The 22,574-nt window shown below is 38.8% G+C and overlaps 1 protein-coding gene across 5 annotated transcripts in view; it reads right to left on the bottom strand.

The window, feature by feature from the left end:
* Positions 1-22,574, bottom strand: part of LOC131218702 (BEACH domain-containing protein B) — a 115,381-nt gene that overhangs the window by 14,142 nt on the left and 78,665 nt on the right. For all 5 annotated transcript variants that reach the window (XM_058213413.1, XM_058213411.1, XM_058213409.1 and 2 more), the window contains exons 22-31: positions 19,978-20,166; positions 15,521-15,782; positions 13,798-14,004; positions 13,499-13,720; positions 13,149-13,325; positions 12,806-12,927; positions 2,860-3,321; positions 2,490-2,703; positions 1,894-2,115; positions 1,309-1,767 (exon numbers count right to left, since the gene is read on the bottom strand). In XM_058213413.1, coding sequence (XP_058069396.1) covers positions 1,309-1,767; positions 1,894-2,115; positions 2,490-2,703; positions 2,860-3,321; positions 12,806-12,927; positions 13,149-13,325; positions 13,499-13,720; positions 13,798-14,004; positions 15,521-15,782; positions 19,978-20,166 — 2,536 coding nt within the window. The remainder of the gene's footprint in view (positions 1-1,308; positions 1,768-1,893; positions 2,116-2,489; positions 2,704-2,859; positions 3,322-12,805; positions 12,928-13,148; positions 13,326-13,498; positions 13,721-13,797; positions 14,005-15,520; positions 15,783-19,977; positions 20,167-22,574) is intronic.

Genomic DNA, 22,574 nt, shown 5'->3' with positions numbered 1-22,574 from the left:
ATATGGAGAACATGAAGAACCAATGGATATCAAAATCAAAGCTACAACTTGATGATTTTTCATGCAAAATATGAACCAATGGATTTGTAACCATTTGACACTTATTTAATATAATTTCAACAAAAAAGGATCAGAAATTGAAAATGCTTACTGGATCAAACATGTGAGATATATCGGCACTACCTGTGTGTTTCATATCACACAAGTGGGATACAAGATATATCATGGGATATAATGGCGGATATCGTCGATATTTAAAACATTGCCCAATACAAACAATATATCCCATGCGATAACCGATACATATTTGTATCCCAAGGGTGCGATACGTAACGTGATACCAATACTTCGAACATTCCATTAGGATCATCATATTGGAGTGGTTTTGGCAATTAGAGGTGGGACCCATATGTTGGTCAAGATTAATGATCAAACATTTCACTATTAATCTATGTGGAAATCTATTTTCCTTAACCGTTGATTGGATGTTTAGAATTATCCCATCAAAGATGAAATGCATAATGGATGGCTTGGATCCATTATCGGAACATTTTTATATTATGATTTCGACTAATAATTTCGATGACCATTGATTGGATGGTTTTAATTGTCGAATCCTATGTGATTTCATGGGACTTGTTACCTATCTCCTGAAATGTAAATTTGATAAGCCCAACCAAAAGACAAATCTAGAAAATCATGAATTTGACAAGCAAAACCCCCAACAACTAATTGGCTAATTAATGAACTTACAGTTTCATGAAGATACCAATTGATGAACCTTAAAATCATAAATTGTCTAATTTCATGCATCCAAACAGGCTGTTATTATTTTCCATATGAAATCACAGGAACTAAATGATACTCAACCTGAGAATATGAATATCCTCCTTGGCTCCTAGAGGGGCCCACTGATTTGAGATTCAAACTATAGATCTAACGGGTTTCATGATAAGAGAATCTAACTCTCAAATCTCAATTGGTGTTCTGCAAATAATCAGTCAAGAACATAAATGCAGCAACAGTCCACATTTTAATGGACTAAGGCCATAGTTTGAGAGCTAGAATGTTCCAGCATGGGAGATTTTTGGTGAACGGTTCATCATCTGTGGGGCCTGTCAGATCAAATGATCTGACCACCAAACAATAGGCCCCAACATGTACAAACTCAATCCCCGACAAAAGTATTCATAACATTCCGTTGAGGATCACACAATTCCTTAAAAAAGATACTTCACAATGTCACTCATACCTCACCTTTCAAAAAATAAAAAAATAAAAATAAATAAAAATAAAAATCTCTCATACCTCACTTGTTTCTGTATCTGTTGTACTTGATGAAGGATCCTTAATATCCTGGACAATATCCTTCTGATCCATGGAGTCTTTCACATACTCTGAACACTGGTTATCTGAAGAATCACTGTGAATAGCGACCGCCTGCCCACTTGACTCAGTTTCTGTTTCACAAGGTTCTGAGGTTCCCTCTTCTGTAATACCACGTATACCTTTCAAGAGAAAGCGCTTCATTTTCTCAGGAAAATGGCCTTCATTGATGATATGGCTGGTGTCATTACAAGAGGCAGTAGCAGGAGGCAGGCAGAGCTGTTCATCAAAATGATAATTCCTTTTCAGTTTTAGTCTCCTCCGCCATCTGTCTTCTGTCTTATCAAGTTTCCAGTGTGTCACGGTACTATTTGGAAAAGGATTAGCTGACCATGGACCTCTCTCATCAATCAAAGCACGAAACATATGTACCCACTTCTCCTGTTTATAATATATTGGTTATTATTGTGCATGCTGATGAAAGCTTCATTTGGAAGCAAAAACAAGTGCAATGTCCAAAAAAATTTCAAAGATAAATATGACAATGAATAGAAAACTGTATCTTACAGCAACAATTTGCTGGTCTTCATCATATGCAAGCTGGGAAACAACTCTCCTGCTGTCATCTGAAGAGAGTATGGCGATCAAGCTAGCTTGGATCTCATCTTCGAAGGCTTTCTTCTGAGTAAGCTCTGCAGAAGCAGCTTCATCAATCCTAAAACGAAGCTCCTGCAACTGCTTTGTGCGATCTGCTTTTGAAGTTTTTATGTATTTTGCTTCATCAACAACCTGAACAAACATTTAAAGCACCAGATTGAAGAAAAATTTAATCCAATGGATAATGCAATCAACATAATAAGTTAAAAGGAAATAAGATATGAAGACACTTCACTCCTCTAATTCGGAGCCAGCTTAAAAGGATGTTGGTGGGTACCAACATAAACTGTCCTATTGGGAGAAGACAAACACCACAATTTGTACCATAAACAGGTAACATTTTGGAATAAATAGTGTGATTTGCACCATAAGTGCCATCCAGGCTAACAGCACAGATAGCTCAGCTCAAATATTCGGGATAAGTTCCAAGGGAAAATCCCAATAATTAATAAACATGATACAGAATGTAGACACAAATTGGCACCATGTAAAAGTTTGTGACATACCGCAACAAGAACTCGGTCTTTTTGAATTAAATTGTCAATGGAGCCAGCTTCTTTTATATTGTTACTTGAATCAGATGAATCATCTCTTCCTAAGATACTAGTGGCAAGCATGGACTTCCCACAATTAACAGTCTCTCGAATCAAGTGTGATATAACATGAAAACGGGCCCCATCATCCAGCATTCCATATTGTGACCTCACAATGAGCAAGCACCTGAGACAAGTATGAGAAGATACAACCGTATAAGATAAAGTCATGCAATTAACCTATGATTCTTCCATTTACCTCAATGAAGAAAGAATCTTCCATGATCAATTTTGAAGGAAAAAAATCATGTATAACATTACGATTCTATAGTGAAAAACGTACCAAATAAAAAGCTGCAATCTGCTCTTGCTTTGCTCATCATCAGCTGTGAGAAGACAAGGAAGAAGTGAAATGAAATGCTGCACACATCTTGATGCTCGTTCTAGACCAGATTCACAGAGATAGAGGATCACTAGTCTGAAAACAATTCTTGGACATTTTTCTCCTCGCAATAGCATAGCCTTATCAACATATTTATTTGATTTTCCGCCCAGGGCATTGCCAATTCCTCCTGAGACAACTACTGCTGCCATTTCAGCAGCAGGGATATTCAATGATTCTACTAAGCCACGCGCTCTTTGGCCAAAAGAGGGTCCCCCTGTAGTTGAAGCTTTGGGGAAAATCTTACTTGGTCCCTTATCATTCATCTCACTAATAAGAACCCACATTTTGTCATATAAACTCCACCACCCATCTTCCATTACATCTTCATCTGAGAAAGGTTGCTTAAAGCCCTGTGGATATCTGCAAGTGACATGGTTCCAGATCATAAATGGGTGCATGAGCCATGAAGAACAGTAATCATAAAGTAAGAAAAAAGGCAATAACATTGGCATGTAAAATAAAGGCATGCCCATGTGTTTTTACACCATAAACCATAATAAGCTCAAGCATCTTAAGTGATGATTGGCTCTCAACTGCAAATGAACACAAAAGTAAAATGTTGATTACTACAATAATTGACATGATTGAAAAAGAACCAAACCCACCATTTTTGAACAAGAAAAAAAATCCACTCAAGATCTCAATTTTCATGATAATGGACAGCATAATCCTGTTTTGTTGAACTACTCTCAAAACAATCACAAAATAGTTGCATAAAGTGTGAAGCAGCAGGCAAGAGCTCATTTGGTGCGAGGATGCAGCACAGTTGCTTCAAAATTGTTAGCGAGTGCAAGCTTGGGAAGCAGGAGTGGACCGTATGTAGAAGGTTCTTGCAACCAGTGTTTGAAATATCGGTATCGTACAATGTATCGCACCCTTGGGATATAGATACGTATCGGTTATCGCATGGGATATATCGTTTGTATCGCATAATTTATCGCATTTTTTGGGAAACATTGGGAAAATGGTTGAATTTTTCAATGAAACTTCAGGGACGGTTAAAAAAGACTTTAATACACACTTTTAAATCATAACATCTCAAAAAAAGAAAAAAGAAAAAAAAAGAGTACAGACAATAGGTTTCCTTTGTATAGGGTCATAAGCCATACGCTGTCTGATTGAACTAATTCAACTATATTCAAATATAATGTATTACACAAATATCAGCTTGATTGAAAACTTTTATTGCCCTCACAAAGTTTTTAATAGTAGGAGTTCAATCCCCATTGTTTTGTGTGGTGGGGTCCACTTGGGCTTTGGATTTGACCTATTATTTGTCTTATGACCTAAACTAATCTCTCCAAATGGATGTACAAAATGGATATACAATACATACATTTATGTGGGCCCACCTTTGATGATATGTTATATATCCACCACGTTCATTCATTTTTACGGATCCTTTTAGAACGTTTTTCCAAACATTAAATAAAATCTCACGTGGACCACACCACATGAAACATTGATTATTGAACGTTCACCATTAAAAATATATCAATGCCTACTTTAAGTAGATCCTTAATGTTTATTTGTCATCCAAATCGTTGATAAGGTCAATCAAAACTGAATGAAGGAAATATGCAAAGATTAGTGTAAACCAAAACTTTCGTGGCCTATAAAATACTTTTAACAGTCATTCACCAGTTTTTCTGGTATGGTCCACCTGAGATCTCGATCTGCTTAATTTTTCGTATAATGTCCTTAAATTATATGAAAAGATGGATGGATGACTTGGATAAACAATATATCGGGTCCCACAGATCCCATTACACACGCCTGTCCATCTGTGCGCATCAATTAAAAAACTACCCAGACTGCGTCCTACCACAGCCCGTCTCCAGCTGAGAACGGGCAGCACCTTTGATTGGCCACTGTGATGTATGGCTTTTATCCACACCGTCCATCCGTTTTTTCATATCATTTTAGGGTATATGCCCAAAAATCAGGAAGATCCAAGGCTCAAGTGGACCACACCTCAGGAAGCAGCGGTGATAATGATTCTCATCATTGAAACTTTTTAAGGGCCTACCGTGATGTTTATTTTCCATCCAACCTATTCATAAAGTTACGTAGACCTGGATGAAGAGAAAACACAAATATCAGATCCATCTAAAACTTCTGTGGCCCCCAAAAAGTTTTCAACGGTAAGAGTTTAATCCCCATTGTGTACTCCACTTGAGCCTTGGATCTGCCTAATTTTGGATTTATACCCTATAATGATATGAAAAAAATGGATGGACGGTGTGGATAAGACCCATACATCATGTGGCCACTCACGGAAGTGGATTAGCTGGTGTACCACACACCAGCTATATAGCTGTTGTGGGTATGTGTCGTGCGAAGACGAGCGCTGACACTCCTCAAGCTCCGAATTGTATGATCAATTCAAAGGAGATCAAAATTACATGGCCTACAATGATGTATTTATTATATCCACACCGTTAATCCATTGTGCGAGATCATTTTAGAGGATGAGCCAAAAAATGAATCATATCCAAAGCTCAAATGGACCACACCACATATAGCGGCTGTGATAATGATTTTCACCGTTAAAACATTTGTAGGGCCCACCATAACGTTTATTTTCCATCCAATATGTTCATAAGGTCACAAAGACCTGGATTAAGAGGGAAAACAAATATCATATTGATCCAAAACTTCTGTGACCCCAAAAGGTTTTCAATGGTAGACGTTCAATCTCCCACTGCATTTTTCAGTGTGGTCCACTTGTTCTTTAGATCTGTCTTATTTTTCGGCTCAAGACTTACGACAAGCTCGCCAAATAGATGGACGGTTTGGATACAATGTATACCTCATAATGGGACCCACAGAACTTGCTAACGTCAGTACAACAACTATATAACTGGTTTGTGGTGTACTACCAGCTAATCCGCTTCCGCCACTCAAAGCGTTGCTCGTTCCCACCTTTCAAAGAAGATGGTGTCCTTAAAAAAGGCTTCTGAAGCCATTCTCCCTGCAACAGGAATAGGGTTCCGGTCATCTCGGAACCCTGAGTGCCCCACGGTTCCAATCACTCAATCTTCTTTCCCAGGTACCGAAATCTCCTCTTAAGAAAGATTCCCCCGATTTTCCGGTAAATCTGCGGATACAACACGATAGTATTGCTAATATCGGTGATTTTGCAAAGAAATCGTGCGATATATCGCACGATAAAAAGAATTTTGGTTTTTTTTTTAAATTTCTGGGGGTGTCGGATGGGTTTTGTCTCGCTGTGCAGCAATAACGATAATATCGGCCGATAGTATTGATATTTCGAACACTGCTTGCAACCAAGTTCTCAACAGATTGAGGTAAACATCACTTTGGGTCATTGTTGTAAAGTAGGATTTAGCGAGGCAGTTGGTAATGAGGTTAAGATTCAGACAAGATTTGGGCAAAGATCAAGAATTTAATTCGTCAAAAAAATAATACGTCAAAATTTTCTTGATTGATTTAAACCCAAGTCATCTGCAATATGATGCACCTCATTCTATGGACAATGAAAAAGGAAATTAAATGAGGTTCACACATTCCTCTAGTTTCATTTACACAGAAGAAACACTTCCAAGGAATCCGCATTAGATATGTAACTAATATCAATAGATATATGTTGATTTTTTTAAGCAATCAAAATCAACACCACTTCAAATTTCAAAAGAAAACGAAAAGTAAACCGGAGCTAAAACAATAAAACAAAATCAACTTACATACTAAACCATCTAGCTTTGGTAGTTGGCTAAATCATTAATCAAACCATTCGTGAAACAAGCCAACTACTAAACTAACATGCGATGATCAAAAGCTCATTATTAGAAAAAAGAAAAGAAATGAGTGAAGATGGGTCTTTTTCTTCGAAAGATGATGCATTTTATTAAGGCCAAAGGCCAACAAAGAAAGACACAACACAAAAAAAGAAAAGAAACATAAAAACAATAATCAAAGAAAGAGAGGAAAAAACAAAATACAACCCAACCCAGAAAAAAGCCTCAACACTCCCACTTAGATAACATACAAAAGGCCCGACATAGCACCCTATTCGCCGAACTTTGCTGGTTTTGGAAGGCCCTGTTGTTTCTCTCAAGCCAGAGGGACCACAATAGAGCCAAGAGAGCATGTCTCCATTTTGGGAAGGACAAGCAACCACCCGAGTCTCCATGCCAAGACCAGAAGAGGACTTCAATTGACTGCCCAAGATAGGCTAGATGATCGGAGAATGCTTGACCAAACAATCCTAGAGAACAAATAGTGGATGAAGAGGTGATCCACAGATACTTCTGTAGAGAAGCATAAGATGCATACGTTGGGGAGCATCAAGCCTCTTTTATGGAGATTATCAACTATCAGGATCCTCTTCTTGCCGACGACCATCGCGAAGGTAGCGACTTTGGGTGGAGCACCAAGAGACCACATGATGGAGGAACAATGACCTCTATCCTCAAAGACAGACGGAAGGATGTTATAGTAGAGGGAACAGACTGAGAATCTCCCAAACTTGTCAAGGCTCCAAGACAGCAAGTCCCTCTTAGTCGGACTAGTAGAGTAAGCCCTATAAGCGAGATAAGAGGAGAACCATGCCATCAATTTTAGAATTGCGAAGGGAGTCCTACACCCAGTGTCTTCCCAAAATCTAACTCCGGAAATCTCCCCAATAACAAATTTGGCGCCATGAAACACAAGAGGATCAACCCTAGAAATAGCCTTCCACACATGGGAAACACGGTGCAAGGACGAGTCTTTGGTCCACCAATCCGTGGGAATCAGACCCATACTTATTAGTGACGATTCTACGCCACAAGCTAGACTCCTTAGTGTTGATTCTCTAGGCCCTTTTTCCCAACAGAGTAGAGTTAAACAGGTCAAGACTCCCAATTCCTGCTCCCCTTCACTAGTCAGAAGAGAAACATATTTCCAATTTAGAAAATGAAATTTGTCACTGGGGGCTCCACCTTGCCACAGGAACTTGCCTAAGTTTGTCTATCCAATTAAGGACCACCTTTGGACATCTAATCAAAGACATGAAGTAGAGAGGCATGTTGGGTAAGGCATCTTTAATAAGTCTAAGTCTACCCCCTAAAGAAAGTAATTTTCTCTTCCAAGGACTGAGCTTACATTCCATTCTCCCATTCCCTCCACAACCACAACCTAAAGATGAATCACAGGCTTGCCCAGACATAAAGGCAGACCTAGGTAAGAGGAAGGGAAGGCTCCTATGCCATAGCCAAAAGAGTTAGCAAGGGAGGAGAGCTCCTCCTAAGATGTATGTATAACAAGGATCTCAGACTTGGACAAGTTAATTTTTAGTCCAGAGACCGGTTCGAACCAACAGGTAGTAGCCCTTAAATTGGACACCACATGTTGCTTAGCCTCACATGATATAATGGTGTCGTTTGCAAACTGCAAATGAGAAATATGTTCCAGAAAATTGGCCACAAAAGAAACCTTTGAAGAGACCCACCTCCTGGCTCGGAGAAAGAATTCCACTCAAAGCTTCAGAAACAATCACAAAGAGGAAGGGGGTCCCCTTGTCGAAGGCCTCGAGAAGATTTAAAAATAAAAATAAAAAATCAAAGGGGGAGCCATTAATAAAGGCAGAGAATGAGGCCGAAGACACATAACATTCTGCTTAACATATGATCTAAAAAATCTCAATTAAACTGGTCATAGGCCTTTTCTAAATCCAATTTACAAACCACATCTTTGGTGCCCGATCTGTGGCAAGAATCCAAACACTCATGGGTTATGTGAGCACCATTGAGGATCTGCTGGTCAAATATGAAAGCACTCTGGAAAGGTGAGATCACTCTTTCCAGGATCGGTCTAATTCTATGGCTTAAAATTTTAGAAACAATCTTACAGGGGCTCTCAATCAGACTGATGGGTCTAAAGTTCTTTAGACAATTCGTGACAGAGCCTTTGGGAATTAGGGCTAGGAAAGTGCGGCCCAACTCCGGGGTAAACCGAGCAGAGTAAAAGAACTCGACCACAAAAGCAAAGAGATCCTTATGGATCAGATCCCATAAAGATTGAAAAAGGGCCAAAGGAAAACCATTCGGGCTATCCTGTCCTAATCCCAAACTGCTTCCTTAACTTCCTCCAATTGGACAAGCACCTCGATTTGGACGCTTCCTCAAATGAGAGAGCTTTGAAGGTTAGGTTGTCTAAGGATGGCCTAGCTCTCCCATCATCAGGCAACATATTTGAGAAGAATTGAATGATAGCCTTAGAGTAGAGGTAGAATCTTGTATGAAACCTTCTTTCCATCGACTATTAGAGAAGAGATACAATTAGCCCTAGCTATACCATAAAAGTATTTGGTATTTTTATCACCTTCGTTAAGCCCAAGAGCTCTAGAGTGGTGACGCAATTTTCTCTCAAGGTCTTTCACCCTAGAAGAGTAACTGGAAGATAACTTAGTTTTGGTTAGGATTTCATCATCCGACAGGGTTCCCGCTTCCTCCATAATGTCCAACACCTGGATCTCCCCCAGATGAGCATCCATCTCTTGCTCCCGAAAGTACAAACCCTCACGCTTCCAAATAACTAGCTTAGATTTCAGTAGCTTCATCTTTTTTAAAAGAACAAAGCCAACATGACCTACAACATGGAAGGAAGACCACCAATCAGAAACTAGGGTACGAAACCCATCGACCTCAAGCCAAGAAAGCTCAAAGCGGGAGGGTTTTGGACCCTAATTAATCTCATTCACTTTGAGAAGAATTGGGCAAATGATCTGAAATAGGCTTGGCAATCCTCTTTGATAAGACAAGGGGAATTTCTGGATCCAACCAGGGGAAACAATTAACATGTCCAGTAACGACATCACCAGAGGGGATTGCCCATTAGACCTAGTGAATTGAATACTTCCTATCGGGAGATCCACCATACCATGTTTGATGACCCAATTGCTAAAATCCCGCATGCTTCGAGTAACCTTACCTCCATTCAATTTCTCATGGGTGAAACGAATGACATTAAAGTCACCATCAACGCAGTAGGTTAACTGCCATTTGTCGAAGACGAGATAACTTGTCCCAAAAGGAAGGATTATTTGGGTCATAGACTTCGTAAAGGATCCATCTGAAACCAGAGGAGATTTCACGGAATACCAAATTAATTGAGAAAGACCCCACCCAACTATCTTCCTTACACCAAAGGGAAGGGTTCCACATAAAAAAGATACCCATGGTAGCCCTAGAGGAATCGAGAGTAGTCCAATCCCCTAATCTACGACCCCAAATGGATTTGACAATCCCCCGATCAATCGACTGAAGTTTAGATTCAATGAGAACTATGATATTGGTTGTCATTTGAAAGGAAACACCCCACCCTAGAAGGGCGCCCTTGCTCTCTTGGCAAAACTCTTTGAAAGAAGAACATCTCAACGAGGCCCTGCTCGCCCCTTTCTTTGCCCGTCGGTCGCCTAGCTCTTTCTTCTTTGAGTTCTGGATGGAGTCTCGCTCCGGGAGAAGCATGGATTCTTTAGATCTAAACATCTAATGCAGCAAGCAGCATACGGCTTTTCAACGTAAGCGCGCTAGACCAACAGGCATGTCGGGCAATGTAGAGTTAAGCTATCACGCACAATTTAGTGATGAAAAGCCCCGATCTAGTGACGACACGCTAACATTTTAAAGTTGGCTACTATAATATAAGTAGCGTGTAGGAGCCCAGCTGAAAAACTACAATGCACTAGTGTGCAACGAATTTTCAGCCAGCAAGCAACAACTTTAAAGCCGCACTAAAGCCTGAATTTATAATAGCAAAGAAATGGGCTCGAGCCAATGTCTGATCCAAGGCTCTTGTGGAAGTTGTTCCAGTCGAATGAAGCAAATACAAGTTGGTGTTTCATTTGAGCGTGCAACCTCTGGTTTTTTAGTGCTAACTCGCTCCATCAATTCCCTTCTCCCCCTGATGGTTCCACTAGATCCACCGTTGAAAGCTAGCTCACCTTGGCCTCTTAATATTCTTGGCGAGAAACAGGGATGGGGCGTATATGCTTTTTCCCTCCCTACTACCACATGATAGAGAGTGGGTCGAAGAAGTAGCTTTTTCAAGTTGAGTTGCTTTGGCTTGATTAGTAGTGAGACATTGACCCACATTCTTTTGTCCATTCAGGCTCAGCTAAGAACCGTCATTTGCAATGTTGGGGCAAGTCATAGGCAGTCGTGGCAGCTTTTGGGTTTGCATCAAGAACAGTCACAATCAGTTTAGGGAAGACTTAGCCGCCCAATCAAAGGGCACAAGAACTGGCAATTATGTTCTAAGGAGTTGGGAAAGGACGCTTCGTCTTTGTTCTGCTTGATGCTTTTTTCTATACTGTAGAAAGAACCAATGGAAAGAGTCCCCATTCAACCGAGAGTCAAATTTGCTATTGGACCGATGTTTAGGTGCGAAGATCGGGCATTCTATCTAATTTTCCCTCTTACTCCTTTGAATAGAGATATCTTGGTGCAGGATTGCTAATCGATTTGCGGTGGATCGGTGGTGTGGTCTCGCCCTTGTAGGAGGAATATGTAGATGAAGAGATCGTGGAGCTTTTTGGTCTTTTAAAGAACATGATTCCCGTGGTCCAAGAAGAAGACTCGTTGATTTAGCATGTCTAGAGTTCCGGTCGGCTTTCAATTAGATCTTTTTGTAACTTGATTCATGGTGCACCTCACAGCCATCCATTCCCGTATCATTCTTGGTTTTATGGAGCTCCTCGGGTGGCAGCATTCAGTTGGTTAGTGGAAAGAAGGAGAGTGCTTATCATTGCTAACTTGCAAAGAAGATCTCTTATTCTCTCCAACATTTGCTTAATGTGTATGGAAGTGGCGGAGTTGGTTGATCACCTTTCATTCATTGTTCGTTTATTTGTAAGGTGTGGGACCATTTTTTGGAGGTGTTCCATATTTGCCTGGGTGATGCTGAGTTTGGTTGTGGAGCTTTTGTGGGCTTGGCATGGAGTGGGAAAAGTGGGTAAAGTGATGTGGAGGCTGCTCATTTTGGGGGTTTTTTGCGTTATTTGGGGGAATCGCAATAGGAGGTGCTTCCAGAATAGAACTTCTCTGGTCAACAACGTTATTAGGGAGATCCAAGTGTAATGTATTCTTTAGTGCGCTTGGCTTGCTTTTCTAATAAATTGTTGTTATCTCTCTAAAAAAATATAAAACATATTCCCCACAAAAAAATTGGGAGATATATTTTTTGTGAGGCTTTTGTGATTATTTTTTTCTTCAGATTTCCGATAGGGGAATGTATTACAATGTATCACTAATACATATCGCAATGTATCGCAATGCATCATATGTATCGACGATACAGATGGTCAACGATACATTGTGACATTTTATGCGATATAGGGGAATTTAATAACTCCTCTTGTATATCATATTGGCCACATGCGATATTGATAGTATTGGTCGGCTGCTACTATCGACATTTAAATCACTGGGTATGAATATGGATTTCAAGTACAAGTATAGGTCTATGTAGGACTTAACTCTCATATCCTAGGGTGTGGGGACATAATGACAGATTTAATAATTTACTTTTAAATTTATTTTTAAAATAGATCAACAAAATTTTTTATATGAAATATTCAAGGCTAAAGCCATATCTGGAATGGAGCCCATAACCCCCTGTTGTCAAATCCAATATGGGTACTTTGGGGGATTTGAAGGATTTAGGCATGATAGAAATAGACAACTGTAACAGTCCAAAACACAGCATCAAATACAATGAACCTAGGGAACTTATACGACTTATAAGGACACATATCTGAAGAAAATAAATCATGAGAAATGAGAAAAGAGTATTTGCAATCTCAAGGACAAACTTAAAATGATGTTGTACTTGTACCGACCTAATAAGTTGGCCCTCAACTTCTCCTTGCACGGCCTCAACTGATGCAGAGCTGATGTCTTTGTGGCTTTCCAATTCCAGGTGATCAGGGGAAATACCAGAGGGAAAGCTACCTTCAAGAAACTGCGAGAAATTTTACCAAAAGAAATAAAAAATGTAGAGGGAGATCTCATATTAGTCACAACTCACATCTGGCAATCTTTTGTGCACAAAAAGAGCAATTATTTCATACTAGTAATATAGCTAGTACGGAGAACTAATTTCTGATTAATACTAACATGGCAAAACTTTCACTCAATCTCAAAAAGCATCTAAATCAAACCATCAAGGGGTATGTAGAATACCGGAAGCTTATGACCTCTTTCACTAATAAGTATCTCATCAACCAGTCTTAACAGATATAATGTATTGTCTCGACATGGCTGGGAGACAAAAATGTTCTCTTCAGATGATAATGCTACCAGCCTTTCTATTAAATCCTCAAAAATATCCCGAAGCAAGTGTTGGTGCGAATGATCTGCCTGCATATGTCAAGATGAGTGTAGTTATTTTTACTGATGCTATTAAGATGAGTATAGTTGAAGCGGAATAAACCTTTGACTAATTATCAAAACAGTCAAGATCAGAATAGGAGCTACAAAATACAAAGTAATTGAGTTTCAAAGCATGACATGACAGGAGACTTCTGACGTACTTGTTCAGAGTCCAACAGTAAGAAATTCACTGTCTCTTCTAGTTGCTGCCAGCCACCTTTTACAGAACATATATAGTGGGAAAGAACAGAAGAGAATATTCTTCTCACGAGATTCTGCTCGTTTTTCATAGAACCATCAGCTTGAACTTGTGAGTCGGCTTTGTAGTTCTTAAATACATCAAGCCTCACAGATGTCTCTAACCAAGATATCCACCCATTTTCCTATTTAAAAGATTCATGTAAGTAGGTGCTATTATCAGAAATTCAGACCATACACCAAAACAGAAAAATGTGCATACCATCAAAGCTTCGGTATTTGAAGGATTCGAGTCAATCAAATCAAGTAGATCTCTTAAGATCTTTCCTCTTGTACGCATATCCTCACAGCTTGACAAAATTTTGAAAATGAGAACCAAAGTCTGAGGAAGAAAGAAGTGGGAAGAGAAGCCACTGGATCCATTTCTTTTATTCCTTTGCTTTTCAGGTTGACTGTGTTTCTGTAAAACCTATAGAGATCCAAGCCATCCAGACAATTAGAATTAAATTTCCATTACAGATTGCTGTTTTTTTTCTTTTCTTTTCTTTTCTTTTCTTTTCTTTTTAAACGAACAGTGCAATACAGATTGCTATTACTATATGTGCGTGTGTACAATGTTCGAGTTATCAGTATATTGCTATTAGTTTCACGGGCTGGCGATATGGAAACAATATCGTTATCATCGATAATATCAATGATAACCGGAAATTTGGGGAAACATGGGAAAAACGGTAGAATTTTTCAGTGAAACCAGTGTTTTAAACTGCAGTAGCGTGATGCGTAGCGCTCAGCCCTCTATAGCATGTAGCGTAAGCTACACGATACTTCTATTTTTTAATTTAAAAATAGGACAAATATAATAAATAGTGGAAAAAAGGAAAAAATATATATATAAAAATGCCTGAAAGATCATTCATTTTATCAATTATAAGCATGTTCAAACAAGTTATTAGTTATCGTTTATCAAAACCCAATCCACATATATAAACCAAATCAAATAGTTATCACATCAACAACTTTCTAAGCAAACCACTTTAATTAATAATGTCTAATTGAAACCACATGTCACAATTATGAAAAGAAATAAAAATCCCATAGGTTAAAAGTATCAAGTACAATACAAGTGTCCCATTCCTCAACATTATATATAAATAAAACATGAAAAAAATTTAAAAATTAGTAAAATAGTACATTGTAGTGTATGCTACGCGCTACATAGCTGCAGCATACGCTACGACCCCTGTAGTGTACACTACAGGGGATTTATGCTATTTAGGATGCTACATAGCACTACAGCCACGCTATGCTACATAGTGTACACTATGGGATTGGGCACTATTTGAAACACTGAGTGAAACTTCAGGAGATGTTAAAATACACACATTTGCATGTTTAGGAATAAAAAATTTTGCAAAAAATAGTGCATACATAATAAGTTTCCATTTAATAGAGGCTTCAAAACATATGTTGTCTTAAGAAATCAGTCAATAGTAACCAAAATGAGTTTATAAAAAACAAATGCAGGTACCATACGTCCATTCATCCATGATCTATCCATCCATCCATGCATTCACACACATGCGAACATGCATTTCATCATACAAACATGCCCCATTAAGAAAATTGGAATGGAATTTTTTTAGTAAATAGATTTTTGGCAATATCAATACATTGACAATATTATCGAAATATCACCGATATTATCAAAATATTGCTGATACACTGGCGATACAAGTGACACCTGGAATTTAGACAGTTGAAAATATTGGTGATACAAGCGACACCTGAAATTTTTGATACGACTAGTGTTATCGATATCGCTAAGCTAGAGATATGGATAATATCAGGGATTCTCTCTCTCTCTCACTCTTTCTCTCTCTCTCTCTCTCTCTCTCTCTCTCTATATATATATATATATATAACAATATGAATGAAATGGCTACTACTATTGACTGAAGGAAAACTAGAAGCTAATATCAAATTACCTGTTTTGGACTAGCACCACCAAGAAGCACATCAAACAATGTGGCACACAAAATGTCTGTTTGCGGAAACATAAACAATCTATCAGAGATTGCAGAAAAAATTGATTGAAATCTTGTATGCACTTTCCTCTGGCTCTCTGAAAGAGATTTGGGTCGTCCAACAGCAAGATTGAAAAATCTTGGTCCCTTCTTCTCAGATGGAACACCAACCAAAAGCTTTCCCAGAAACTGCAAACCCAGAAGTCTAATTGGCTCCATTTCTCTGAGATGAATAAGAAAAGTCAAAATACATAAAATGGTTGCAATAAAAGTCATCTTGAATGCAATGCATGAAAAGATACATCAAATGATTGCAGCACTGCTATTCAACTTCAACAGGTTAGAGACATCAGAAACAATAAAGACTTCGAGTTTGATATTCAAAACCGAAGTACAGATATCTGAGACAGATCAATTAACAGTGTGGCAGCATTGACTTGTGAGCAGCTAGGTGGCGTTTCTTACGTATTCTATGTCGAAAAAAGAAAAAAAATTAAAAAATTAAAGGATGAATTTTATTAGAAAAGCACAAAGGGCAAAAACAGAGACGCAGAAAAACTGGAAAAATGGAAAGCTAAAGATACAAACACCCCAACCCCAGGTCAGGGATCCCATTCCCTTACCAAAGAAAACAACTTATTTACAACATAAGCTGAGGAATGGCTATTGTCCCTGAAACACCTATCATTCCTCTCCCATCAAATGCACCATAAGACTGCCAGCAAAGCAATCTGCCACTTCCATTTATCTGCAGGAGAAGGGCTGCCCCCATGCCAAGCAAGAAAGAGCTCCCCTATAGAGGACGGCATGGCCCAAATGACTTTAAAAGTTGAAGGGATGCTATCCCATACCCCTGATGCAAAGGAATGGAGGATAAAAAGATGTTCCACTGATTCTTCACTCTTCTTACAGAAGAGAGAGACATTAGACAACATCATCCCTCAATTACGGAGATTATCCACAGTAAGAATTAGGTTTCTGCCAGCTAACCACGCAAAAGCTGCCACTTTTGGCGGAACACGGTAGCACCGGATAGGGCATGTAAAGGAGCAGTACACGTCTAGTCCCATCCCACGAACGACCTTAAGAAAAGATTTAACCATGAAGACACCTGATTTGTCTTTCAACCAGTTGGGGGTGTCCAGCATGTCTGGAGATAATTGAACGCCTTCCAATAGAGCTAGCAGCCTAGCCAATTCATTGATCTCAGGATCCAACAGGTCTGAGGACATGGAAGAAACCCATGAACCACCATTACCCCGCGGGGGGGGGGGAGGAATAATTCCGCGACAGATAAGGCTTGGTTTGAGCAAAGGCCAGCAATAAGGGGGAACCAGGATCTGAGGGTGGAGACCCCAGCTAGACATCATCCCAAAATTTCACTTTGTCCCCATGATCTACTGAAAAACCTGTGTCTAGAAGAACCTTGTGAGCCATATGAGAGATAGACTTCCAGCCAAAAGAATCCCTACACAATGACGATTCCTTGGTCCATCTACCTGAGCTAGAAGCAACATATTTCTCCACTATAACCTTTCTCCAGAGGCTATCCTCCTCCACTATGAACCTCCAAGCCCATTTGCCCAAAAGCACGGAGTTGACATCCTCCAAAATTTGTAAACTAGCCCCTCCCTCATCAAAATGTCTACACACCTCGTCCCTGCTAAGGTGGAGCTTGTCTTGCTGGTCTCCCCCTTGCCAAAGAAAATTTCTGTGCAGCTTACTAAACCTTCGAAGAATGGCCTTAGGCATTGAAAGATAGACATAAAATATATGGGAAGGTTAGAAAGGGCAGATTTAATCAGAGTAATTCTGCTACACAAAGAAAGCCGCTTCCCTCCCAAGGAGCCAGCTTCCACTCCATCCTCTCAATGACAGTGTCCCAAAGGTAGGAAGCTGGTTTACCAAGTTAGAGAGGGAAGCCCAAATAAGTTGTGGGAAACGAACCAGCATGACAAACCACCACATCTGCCAGAGAAGCAACTTCCCAACCCTCCAAATTGAACCCCAAAGGTTCACTTTTGGTAAATTAACTTTGAGCCCAGAAACTAACTCAGAACATTGGAAAAAATTTACGGACGTTAACAACCTTGGCCTCCTCCGCTTTACAAAAGACCATAATAGCATCGTCTGCAAATTGACGATGGGAGATCGGGGAAACACCATTACAATAAACCCACCGATTGCCCTCTGATGAGCATCCAACTGAGAGCCTCAGAAACAATGATGACTAGAAATGGGAAAAGGGGGTCCTCTTGATGGAAACCCTAGATGCTTGGAAATAACCAAAAGGGGACCCATTTGAAAGGACAGACAGATGGGCGGAGGACACACAAGCACGCATCCATCCACGCCACTTGAACCCCAAAACCTAACCTACCCAGCATAGAATCCTAGTCGACATGGTCAAAAGCTTTTTCAAGGTCAAACTTATAGACTATACCTCTCGAGCCAGCCCTATGGCAACAAGTCAATACACTCATGAGATAAAAGAGAGAAATCAACAATCTACCAATTGGTTACAATTACAAAAGCCATCTGCTGAGAAGAAATCTCCTTAGGTAGGACCAACCTAAAACTATGGGCTATAACTTTAACAAGGCTGATTGGGTGGAAGTCTTTGAGGGAAGAGGCCCCTTCAATTTTGGGGTTAAGGACAAAAAAAGAACTGCCCAATTCCTTCAGCAACTCATCTGTCTCAAGAAATTGAAACACAAAAGCCAGCACATCCCCCTTGACAATCTTCCGAAAGATTTGAAAAAATACTAACAGGAACCCATCAGGGCTTGGGGCTTTATCGCATCCTAGATCGAAAACAGACTCTTTCTTCTATATCAAAGTTCATCAAGTGGCAATATAAAGCTATTGCATAACATTGTATAGAAGAACACAATTTGACAATATTTTGACAATATAACTTATAACTGTGAAATACAACGTAAGGTAATATTTGTAAACATTTGAAACGCATGGCCGAGTTAGGCTGGATTCTTGGAAGGACACGTTTCAAACTAAAACTTGAGTTTGGGTAAATTCGTTAGATCAATTCAATGATATAAATTGATTCTGATCCCATTTCTACATCAATTACCTGAAATTACTATCCATTGCTTCGTTTTTTTTTCTACATGAGATCTTAGCATGTTCAAAATTCAAATGCACACCTCAATGAGCAAGAAATTGACCTAAAATTTGCCCCAATCATTTAAGTTGTGCAACAAAACAAAGCTAAATCATTTCTAGTCAGTTATCATCCATGATACTAGTAAACAGTCAACATGCCATGCTCACATTCATTGAAATAAATTTATCAAATGTTCAAATGCTCCTAAATGTTTTTCTCTTTGCCATTTTTATTTCAATTATCTCTATGTTAGTATCTTAATAATTTATTTTCTGTTTATTTTTATTTTTTTATCATTAAGATTGATGGATTTAATCAAAGAATCATAATATTTTTCGTGGATACCAATAACTATTAGGATCTACAATATCTTCTATGTATTATATGTTAAAGGGAGGACATGCCTGTATTTTAGCACATTTTTTTTACAAGAGTAGATGAGGAGAATCAGTATTTCAGGATTCCCCAGATACTTTATTTTATGCTTTGTGTTAGGTTTGTTGCCCTTACATGTAATCCATGTCTAATTAGTAGCTTGGCGTTCATATGCTGTTCCAGTAACACGTACAAGCTTCTCAAAAGTATCATTTTCTTTGTTTGTATAGAATTTCCTAGACAATTTTACAAAAGAATCACCACAAAAATAAAAAATAAAAAAATACTTGCCATGACCATCCCCTGACAGAGAGGTAATAAACAATAAGTCATGGCTACAATCATAGTTTTGTGACTCGAAGATTCAGATAGATTCCTTTGGCCCTGAGTAGAGTGCAGGGAGGAATCATGTTATCAAACTGGATCAGTACCCTTGAATCCGAGCTGACTATGATGACATCGGACGCATCTGAGTCTTACAATCATTGGCTACAATAAGGTCCAGTAAATCAAGGACACATATGATCAAAAGAAATGGCCGACACTAGAGTCAACTGTTTTTCTTTCCCTTTTCTTTTTTTTTTTTTGTTTTGTTTTGTTTTGTTTTTTGTTTTTGGATGAATAACAACAGAGTTAGCTGCCATGTAGTGAAAAGAGTGTCACATGGACAAATGGATTATAGGAGAATATTCTCCGAAACAACATGTGTAAAAAAGCTAAAATAATTAAAGCATGACTTCAAGAAAGAATTAGAAATGTGGTCATGGATGTCATAAGCCAGTTCACATTTCTTGTAGATAACTACCTTGTTTGGAACCTTCATTTTAGTAACAAGTTTAGTGTTGAATGAAATGACGTAACAAGGAACACAGATGCAATCAATATTGAAACCTGAACCACGAGGTGAGGGGTTGCATACCTCCGAAGAAGATTAATAAAGATGTGACAGCCACCGAGTAAATTGACTTGCTCTAGAAAAGACATTAGCAATGGCTTTTGGGAAATGGCACGAAGAACCATATGCAATATGTCCTCAATGCATGCCATATCCTGACTTCTCTCAAAAAAGGCCACAAGGGCTTTTATATCAGATGCTGCAATAGTCTGCCTGCACATAACCGAGTATCTTTGAATAAAAATATTAGATGAAGGTTAATACTAAAAAGCGGTGTTTCAAAACCAGAATCAGACGAGATGGTTGTATTGGTTTGGACTAGTGTTCGAAATATCGGTATCATGTTATGTATTGCACCCTTGGGATACGGATAAGTATCGGTTATCGCATGGGATATATCGGCTGCATCACATAATCAGTGTTCGAGTTGTCGGTGTCACTACAAGTTTCACTGGCTGGAGATAAAGATATAATATCGCTATCGCCAAGATAACTGGAAATGCCGGGAAAACATAGGAAAATGATGTAATTTTTCAATGAAACTTCAGGAGATGCCTAAAAGCATGTGTTGTCATAAGAAATCAGTTCAATAGTAGCACAAAAATCACTCAAATCTCATTAAACCAATTAACAAGCATAATGCATTAATACAATTTACAACCATGCATAAATAAGCATATAATTTAAACAAAACACATATGCACGATGATCCAACCATCCATCCAACCATCCAACCATCCCATCCATCCATCCCATCTATCCATCTAAACATCCATCCATCCCATCAAATCATCCAATCATCCAAACATTTATCCATCCATCCATCCCATATATCCAATAATCCAACCATCCAACCATCCCATCCATCCATGCCATCAAATCATCCATCCATCCCATATATCCAATAATCCAACCATCCAACCATCCCATCCATCCATGCCATCAAATCATCCAAACATCCATATATCCACCTCATCTATCCATCCAACCATCCCATCCAATCATCCAACCATCCCATCCATCCATCCATCGCATTAAATCATCCAAGCATCCATCCTATCCAATCATCCAAACATCCATCCCATCTATCCATCCAAACATCCATCCCATCTATCCATCCAAACATCCATCCAACCATCCCATCCATCCATCCATCGCATTAAATAATCCAAGCATCCATCCTATCCAATCATCCAAACATCCATCCCATCTATCCATCCAAACATCCATCCAACCATCCCATTCATCCCATCCAATCATGGATTAGGTGCGGCCTTGGCCTCACCAGAGACGGTGGCCCCCACCTTGATTTATGTATTCTATATCCATTTGTTTTACAAGATCCTTTTAGGGCATGAACCTAAAAATGAAGTATATTCAATTCTAAGTGGACCTTATCATAGGAAACAATGGTGATTGACAATAAATGGGCCACAAAAGTTTTGGATCAAGCTGATATTTCCTTTTTTCCTTCCATGTTTATGTGACCTTAGCAACAGGTTGGCTGGCAAATAAACATTATGGAAAGATTAAGGTGGGCACTAGGAAGTTTTTAATGGTGTGGCATTCAATCACCGTTGTTGTATGGTCCACCTGAGATTTGGATCTCATTTTTGGGCTCATGCCCTAAAACGTTTTGGAAAAACGGTTGGACAACGTCGATATAGAATGCATAGATCATGGTGGGCCCCACAATAAGGGTTGCACCATCTTGGGTGAGGCCTAGGCTCGAGTGCACCTAATCCTCGGCCCTAACTATCCCATTCTGTTTAATTTTTTAGTTTTTCTTTAAAATTGCATTTTTTGTTTGTAAAGTGGTGGTGAACCACTTTTATTACATGAAGTGAAACTCACACTATAAAAGTAAATTAAAAGTTACTTTAAAAAAAAAAAATTTAAAAATGAGCCTCTGCTAAAACATTTATATCCATAAATTAAAAAGTTACTTAAACTATTAGTCTTATTTTCATTCAAAACGGTGGTGACCCATGCTTTTAAATAGTGAAAAACGCATATTTTAGAAAAATTTTAAAAAGTAAAAACTAAAAGAGCTTCGACCTCTCCTTCCAAAACCCTAAAAGTCGATGTAGGTTCCCTCCGCGGCGGCCACTGCAACGCAAGTAGCTCTCAATTTGATTCTCCCTTAGCATTATTTGCTCCGTTCGATTCTCCTTCCATAGGTATGGTTCTATTCGATTCCATCTATCTAATCTAATATCTCTCGCCTTTTCTTTTCTTTTCTTTGCTTTCTTCTTCTTCTTCTTCTTCTTTTGAATTTAAGGCTATATACAGAGATATAATTGTCAGATTGTCGATATTTTCGTTGTCATCAACATTATCGCTGATATTTGGAAGAGACGATTTTTTGGGTTTTAGGTATCACAAGTCCAGTGATACCGAAATTATCAGCGATAATATCGATTTTTTGCCAACAATACGAACAATGCGCATAATGTATCACTGTTGTTAGAGACATGGGGAAACACAGGGAAATTGGTCAAATTTTCAATGAAACTTCAGTGATTGTTAAAAAAAGACATCAATACACACTTATAAATCAAAACATTACAAAAAACAAGTGCACATAATATATTTTCTTTGTATGGGGTCCTAATCTATGA

Source organism: Magnolia sinica, chromosome 11, assembly GCF_029962835.1.
Source record: "Magnolia sinica isolate HGM2019 chromosome 11, MsV1, whole genome shotgun sequence".
In the NCBI taxonomy this organism is placed as follows: Eukaryota; Viridiplantae; Streptophyta; class Magnoliopsida; order Magnoliales; family Magnoliaceae; genus Magnolia; species Magnolia sinica.
The sequence above is the reverse complement of the archived record's forward strand: the minus strand, read 5'-3'. Positions and strand labels throughout refer to the sequence as shown.